The sequence below is a fragment of the Salmo trutta genome, chromosome 25 (genome assembly GCF_901001165.1).
Source record: "Salmo trutta chromosome 25, fSalTru1.1, whole genome shotgun sequence".
NCBI lineage: Eukaryota > Metazoa > Chordata > Actinopteri > Salmoniformes > Salmonidae > Salmo > Salmo trutta.
Window position 1 is genome coordinate 25,808,394 of NC_042981.1, and position 8,333 is coordinate 25,816,726.

General features: G+C 40.4%; 1 protein-coding gene across 1 annotated transcript; it reads right to left on the reverse strand.

Moving 5' to 3' along the window:
- Positions 1-298: 298 nt before the first annotated feature.
- LOC115162245 (homeobox protein SIX6-like) lies at positions 299-3,050 on the reverse strand. The gene is made up of 2 exons (XM_029713370.1): positions 2,189-3,050; positions 299-1,093 (listed from the first exon to the last, which is right to left on the reverse strand). Exons 1-2 carry the CDS (start codon positions 2,758-2,760, stop codon positions 931-933), a joined length of 735 nt encoding a protein of 244 aa, XP_029569230.1. The 5' UTR covers positions 2,761-3,050; the 3' UTR covers positions 299-930.
- Between the last annotated feature and the right edge of the window lie 5,283 nt (positions 3,051-8,333).

Sequence of the window (8,333 nt, forward strand, 5' to 3'; positions counted from 1 at the left end):
ACACATATCAAGATATTTGGTAGTTAAGTAGTTAAGATATATATAGACCACTCCATCAGGCCAATGCAGAGGCACAACATAATACAGTAGGATGCATTACACTATAGACCTGTCATAGCACGATATTTGAAATATTCTGTCACATATATCATACTCTAAATATCGTCCCAAACCCCTAAAATATAATCTAGGCGTTACTCGATAATAATATCAAGTAGGCTAATAATCGGGTAATACAATATCTGCAAACACCATTCTCAATATCTGTGAATAAAAATACTAATGTTTTGTTCTTTTGATCAACAATAATTTTATTAAGTTTCTTTAGGCTTCTTTTTTGTCTTTTTTACTGAAACACATGTTCACTAAAGCGCACATGCTCAACGGGTTCACCTGTGGACAAGGTAAACATAAAAACACCAAGCAAAATAATATCAAATTATAACAGCGCCTATCATTTAAATAAGTAAATAAACATTATTTATACCACTTTAAAAGTAAAGTAAAAATATTACAGCGTCTTTTCAACATGAAATACCCACAGAAAATAGCAGGTTTGGCGCTCGAATGTCTTCTCCTTTTTTCCTTATTAATTTTTGATTTTTAGTTTCAACTTGAGGCATTGGTTTATTAGTCATCCCTAAAAAGGGATCGTGAATATGAATATGTTTTTTCTTTACATTTTCTTTCAGCTTGCATTAGCTTCAGTCATCCATAGTGGAAAACGAAAAAAAAATGAAAGTAGCCTATAGCTTTAAGACAGGGAATTCCGTTAGAACCCTCATGTTTTGGCAGTCATCAAAGAAGAACAGTCTTTCAATTCAAACGCAGGCACTATGACTGTTTTTATGTTAGATTGTTTTTCAGGATCTCCTTCATTTATCTACTGTCAATTTATCCTCTTCCTTCTCTCGACTGCTTTGTGCGCCATTAGATGTCACATTCGCTGTCGCTGGAAGTGATAGAGATAGCTGAGGTGGCGGCTTTGCTCGACAAACTTGCCTCGGGGCTGGAGGCGGGACCGAGTCGATCGACGGTTCCATCATCATCTGCCAAAGACTGAACCGAGCCTTGGGACAACCCCTGCTGTAGCCTGGATAAAAGACAGACGTTGAGGGAAAACTAGAATGAACCACAATCCAATACGAATAGGTTCTGTCAAAGTAAATCCTTAATTGAAACATAGTTATTGCTGAGGCCTAGCAATCCGATGCACAAGTGCCAGGCTAGGAGCCCAAAAATGCAATTTTATGATAGTAAACACACAAACACAAGCAACAGACAGTAACCCCAGCCCATTTTATGGATTGAGCACACTTTATAGCCTTGTAATTCCAATATCTTCTTAAAGGAAACAATTCAGATGTATTCAATACACCTGCTACCTTCATGAGTTGATCAACACAAATTACATTATACATGATTGAACAAATAATATCGTATGTGTTTCTGTCTTTCATTGAGCAACATCCATAATACAACATATTTCAGACATATTGCATGCGTATTGTTAAATTAGATTTGAAGACTTGGGCCTACACAGACAGCTGTCAATATAAGCAAAATGCATTGTGAAAAAAGACAGATAATGTGAACGGAATTATTGAGACTGACTCAGGGAGTAGCCTATAGCCCTATATGCTTTACCTGTTTTCCTACTGGGAAGGATATAGGCTACCATCGATATTGGTCAATTTGGGAAACTCTGTGATTGTATTTACACTGTTATGGTTCGTTCTGTGTTATAATATTTGGGGTACCCATTATTGGCAAATCTATATTGTCAACTTTGCAATGAAAATGACAAGGGCAAGTCTCACAATGGAGTTTGTCATACATTTTACTTCATTTCAATAGGCTACAGCGTTTATGGTGTCATTTCCGTAGAGATTATTTATGAACAAAGGTAACTGAACTATAGGGTAGGCTATTGATATATTATAGTCAGCTCTATTTCAATGTTTACTCGAAACAACATCACCTAATTCAAATAATTCGATTTAAAATTTTGATCGAATAATTGCTCGCATTGAAACAAATGCAGAAACAAATGCAAGTGCATAGGCTGACTACGATTCATTCGCAATGCATGGTTGTTTTTGTTAAAAAAATTACTATAAATGTTGTAACAACTTCAGACCATCGTTGATAAAATACAAAGGTAAGCTACAGACTGCAGCATACATACCTATTTTTCGCAGCCGCTGCTCTATCCCTTTGTCTACGATTTTTGAACCAGTTTCCGACTTGTGTGGGAGTAAGTCCTGTAGCCTGCGCGAGCTCCCTCTTTTTGCTCGGGTTCGGGTAAGGGTCCTGCAAGTACCATTCTCGTAGCAGATGTCGGGTTCTCTCCTTGAAGCAGTGGGTCTTTTGCTCTCCGTCCCATATCGTTCTGGGCAGAGGGAACTTCTTCCGCACCCTGTATTTGTCCACTGGCCCTAGCGGGCGGCCCCGCAGCTTCTCTGCCTCCTGGTAATGCGCCTCCAGCCACAGGGCCTGTAGTTTAGTGTGAGACTCTTTGGTGAACTTGTGGTTCTCCAGGATGTGGTAAAGTTCTCGGAAATTCCCGGTGTGGTAGGCCACGATTGCCCGCGCCCTAAGCACCGACTCATTCTTGTTGAGGACTTCGCAGGCTGCCGGGGCAACGGGCAGAGACCAGAGGAAGCGACCGAGGCGCTCAATGTCCCCGCTCTCTTCCAGAGTCTCGCAAACCCCCGCAACCTGCTGGGGGCTAAAATTTAAGATGGGCAGCTGAAACATGGAGGCTTCTCGTTTCCTCTCCGTCTCTCTCTATCACACGCTCCCCTCTCGCGCTTATCCTTCTCTCACTCTTTCTCTCTCAGACAAAAAGGCAATCTTAAAGTGAACAGATCAACCGTTAAAAACACTGAGGAACTATGCCCTCTGACTGGCTACTGCAGCAATCGGCTGGTGAACTTCGTAGGTTGAAAGTACAAGAGGTATAAAAACTAAAACCGAGATGCATTTTGAACAGGGAAAAGACAGTCAGCCCCTCTGCTGATTTTCTATTGGACTTGGCAGATTGGTTTCGTGGTTGCCATGGATGCCCGTCAGTAACTGTCAAGTTTACCAATCACACGGAAAGGGCCACTAAGGGATTTCAGCACCTCCCAGTGCTCGACAGCGCCTTAGAATGTAAACATTTTGACCTTAGCTTTTTGTCTTCAAACCTTTAATTGGATTCCATGTTTTCCTACATCCTCTACTTTGTAAGTCATAGCTGTGAAGAAGAAAAGCGACGAGCCAAATTAAACGCAATACATTTAACAAAAGCTTACCTATTTCATTGGAAAATAACATCCAAGCAGCAGGAATGACAGATATTATCATAAAGCATACCGTTTTTAAAATTATGAAAATAAAGAATAAAAACAACAGAGAACGAATGTTCTGAGACTACAATAGCAATGCATCCTCTTGAGTGGTGCTGTGGCTAATGCAGACTGAACATCTAGCCCATTCATCCACGCTCTAGAATTGTTCGACTCATTTGATAATCAAAAATATGTCTTTATTATGCGATGTTCAGTCTAGGTTTTTATGCAAAAACAATTGGACTGATTCACTTCAAGTTCGGTCCTACTGATAACGTACATTGATCGACATATCATAGTCGACATATCATAGTCTTTATTTGATACGCTGTCACATTTTATTCACATCTGTTTCGTCTAATAAAATCCCTGCTGCTACATTGGTTTCTTATTTACACAGTGCACACTACCCATCAACGAGACGTGATTTACTAAACACTGCAGGAAAAAAACGGAATGTGTTTGCGTATAAAACTATCGTGTCACTGCCGGGCTACTTGGGTTTAGTATCAGATACACTACGTTTTGTGCACGGGCTGATTTAGTAAATAAGAAGGCGGATAGATAGCGCAGATGGTTTAAAGTGTCGGGTCAGATTATTTCATGGCTGGCTACAGTGGTAAAGTTCATTCGGACGGAAAACACACACACAGAGAGAGAGAGAGATCCCTTCGGGCTCTTTTTGCATGAATTATGGGAGGCTCATGGGGCGCGGTTATGAAACTGCCTTCATTCTGCGCGAGAAGCTGTTCATTCTCATACTGCGTGCCGTAGCTTCGCCATCATTCACAGACATACCTCCAAAATGTGTTCATTTTTTGGCTGAATTTTGCAGAATGGACATAGTTGAAATGTATTTCGTATTTTCAAACATCTATACATGTTTTATCGTATTATCGTAATCATAATCAAACACAGAAATTTGTTTGAATAAAGAAAACATTAGCAAATTTGTCATCAAGGTGATAAAAGTAGGCATTTAGCCTATTTTATCAGTGTGCTGTTGCAAAGTAACCAGATAGACATACTCTAGGCTAAATGAGAGCAGTAGACGGATTAAGACGATTAAAGGGGTCACTATTCATGAACCCACATAGGTTTAGCACCTCACTTCTAAATTGGAAATATAGTAACTATAAGACTCACTCTCAAGACTGGTTGGTACTACAGGTTCCACGGGTCTCCTCAGAGTTAGTAAAAACTGCTTTCAGTCACTATGCCCCTCAGTCCTGGAATGACCTACCTTTCACTCTAAAACTTCATTTGTTTGGTCCCGAAATGTGAATTTAGGTCTCTGATAAAAAAAACGTGACCAATGAAAACTGCACCTGTTTTGATTGACTGAATATATTAGTTTCTACTGCCCTTTTAAAGTAATGTAATTTACTTGTAGTGATCATGCTTAAATGTGTTGCTCACATTGCTTTAACGGTTTTTCTCAGGGCACCATTGGAAATGAGACCATGGTATCAATGGGTTCCTTTCGTTAAATACAGGTTAATTATACAAATAAAAAAATTGGCTAATTATCGGTGAATAAGTCCAACTATAGGGCCTCCAGATAGGGCACAGCCGATGGAAAACAGTAGGCCTTATTGTGAAGATGAGTGACAGGGTGCTGGTTTGAAATATTTAGATGCCTTTAAATATTTCATCCTGTAGGCCTATCCTAACCTACATTTACAAGGACACTTGAGTGCATGAATAAAATATGGTAACATTTTGGATATCATAAACGGAGGTCTGTCAATAAACAATTACGCAGACATTGGAACAGCGCGCATACTTAGGCCTACCGGTAGCCTAAGCCATATGTCCAAGCTTACAGTAAGCCTGCCTATATGGCGGTGTAAATGTTGATTTCATATGGAAACATAGTAATTAACAACATGCTGTTACTTTTTTACTTAGCTTAGACATAACCTATATATCAAGTGATAAGACTGAAATCAAAAACATGCATTTCTTGAGGGGCTAATAGACACATAGGCTAAGCTAAAACCAACATACTGTAACTAATTGAAATAAAACAATCAATTTACCACGTATATGGTTCTGTTTAAGTCTATGGGTAAGGTTTTGTTAAGTATAAGCTTATTTGCTTACTACCACATTTTCGGAGCTTCCAGAGTCGGCCTACATTACCTATTATTTTAATAGGTATAGGTCTTTAATTGGTTAACAAAGGCAAAATATGAAATAATACATATTTTTCGATGATTGCCACAAAATAATCAATTAAGCTACATTGCCAATCAAGGTATGGAATACTTATTAATTGTATAAAATACAGTTTGAGGTAGAGCTACAGTGAACATATTACAATTGCATACACAACTGTGCCAAAAGACTGACACCGATATCCCCGGATGGACATTCACCAACTCAACCACACACAGACAGTGGATTTCATACAACGACTTCGGTTCTGTCTATTGCTTTGTTCGTCATAGACCACACAACCCCATCCACAACCAAACTCGACACTGTCTGTGAGCATGATTAGACAAACCAGGTCTGGTATTGAAGCTGGCACATTTTCATTGTCAGATGGGATACCGTCCATTCTATTTGTCTAAAAATTCCAATGTACTGCTTAACAAAAATCACACACACACGCACACGCACACGCACACACACACACACACACACACACACACACACACACACACACACACACACACACACACACACACACACACACACACACACACACACACACACACACACACACATTGAGAGAACAATTGTGTCTCAAAATCATAAATGGGACAGGGACGGGCCAGCATTTTTGTACTATAAACTGGAATCTGGATAAACCCAAATTAGAAGGTAATATGATAGACTAAAATACTAATAGGCCTATTGCTATAAATATATATATATCTGTGTATGTGTGTGTGTGTGTGTGTGTGTGTGTCATTTTTGTTAAGCAGTACATTGGAATTTTTTTATGCATATGGAATCATGTAGTAACCAAAAAAGTGTTAAACAAATCAAAGTATATTTTATATTTGAGATTGATCAAAGTAGCCACCCTTTGCCTTGATGACAGCTTTGCACACTCTTGGTATTCTATCAACCAGCTTAACCTGGAATGCTTTTCCAACAGTCTTGATGAAATAGCCCTTACACAGCCTGGAGGTGTGTTGAGTCATTGCACTTGAATAAACTTTCAAAGTTCTTGACATTTTCCAGATTGACTGACCTTCATGTCTTAAAGCAGTCCTTCTCAAATAGTGGGGCGCGCCCCCCTGGGGGGGCTCGGAGCGATGCCAAGGGGGGCGCGTGACCCCGGGGAACACGCTTTTTTTTGCCGCGTAGTAGTTTTTTTTTAACCGAACAAGACACAGCACAGAGCAGGAGATATGAAGTGCAGATAACAAACCCTTAAGAGACACCATGGAAAACTATTTAACAGGGATGAGAAGAAAGGCGGAGAGAGACGGCGATAATGAGACAAACGTAAGTCTCCCGAAAGCTAAGACGAGGAAATATGACGAAGCGTATGTAGCGCTTGGCTTCACTGTGACTACGGTGGGAGACGAGGAAAGACCGGTATGTTTACTGTGTCTAAAAATGTTGGCAGCGGACAGCATGAAGACAAATAAATTAAGGCGTCACTTAAAGACATTACACCCCAATCACGCTGATAAGCCGCTTGAGTTTTTTCAATATTCGGCGAAAACGTGCCGAATATTGTCAACAATCGTCCCGCTTTGTGAATGCTACTTCAGTAAACCAGCGAGCACTGTTAGCATCATATAAGGTGGCGTACCAAATTGCTCAGTGCAAAAAACCCCACTCCATAGCAGAGGAGCTGATACTGCCTGCAGCATTAGACATGGTCTCTGTCATGCTGGATGACGCAAGTGCTGCAAAAATAAAAACTATCCCTCTGTCCAATGACACTGTCGCCAGACGTATAAATGACATTGCTAACGATATTAAAGAACAGCTGGTAGATAAACTCAAAGACAAACGTTTTGCCTTACAGTTCGATGAAGCAACTGACAGCAACAAAGACTGTTTGTTTATCGCTTATGTACGTTTTGATATGACAAACTCCCTGTGTGAGGATCTACTTTTTTGTAAATATGTCAGAGACAGAGCCACAGCTGAAGAGCTATTCAAAATGCTGGACTGCTTCCTGACTGAGAATGGGCTAAAGTGGGAGAACTGCATTGGTGTTTGCAGTGATGGTGCACAGACCATGGCAGGGATGAGAAAAGGACTTCGGGCACTCATCAAGAAGGCCTCACCTAATGCTGAGTGGACACACTGTGTTATACACAGAGAAGCACTGGCATCAAGGCACCTTTCCTCTGAATTAAGTGAGGTTATGACTGACATTGTAGGTGTAGTCAATTTTATAAAGACCAGACCACTAAAAACAAGAGTCTTCTCTGCTATCTGTGAGGAGATGGGAGCTGAACATCAAGCTGTGCTGTTTCACAGTGAAGCAAGGTGGCTGTCACGAGGAAAAGTCTTGTCCCGAGTTTTTGAGCTCAGAGAGCAGATAAGAATGTTTTTGGAGCAGGAGCACAAGTATGACATCACAGAAAAATTTAGTGATGAGAACTTCCTGGCAAAACTGGCCTACCTGAGTGACATATTTGGAAAGCTAACTAAATCTACAGCTTCAAGGGAAAGATAAACACCTCCCTCAGGTCACGGACAAGATCAGCTCTTTCACTCGAAAGCTTGCAATGTGGGGCAGGCGACTTGATGAAGGAAATACTGATTCATTCCAGAACCTGCATGAATTTGTTGACACTACTGACTATGATGCCACCTCAGTGATTCCATATATTAAGGAGCATATTTCATCACTGATGGGATTCTTTAAAAAGTACTTCCCTGAAAACAGTTCCCAATATGACTGGGTGAGAGATCCTTTCAATGCACCAGCTCCAACTGGTTTCAGCTCTGCAGAGGAGGACCAGTTCATTGATATGACGTCTGACTCCACATTGAGACTGAGGTTCACATCACAGA

Coding starts and splice junctions, on each gene's coding strand:
- LOC115162245 (XM_029713370.1), bottom strand. CDS start 2,760: ATGTTTCAGCTGCCCATCTTAAATTTTAGCCCCCAGCAGGTTGCGGGG. Junction 1,094..2,188: donor GCAGCGGCTGCGAAAAATAG/GTATGTATGCTG, acceptor TCTTTTATCCAG/GCTACAGCAGGGGTTGTCCC.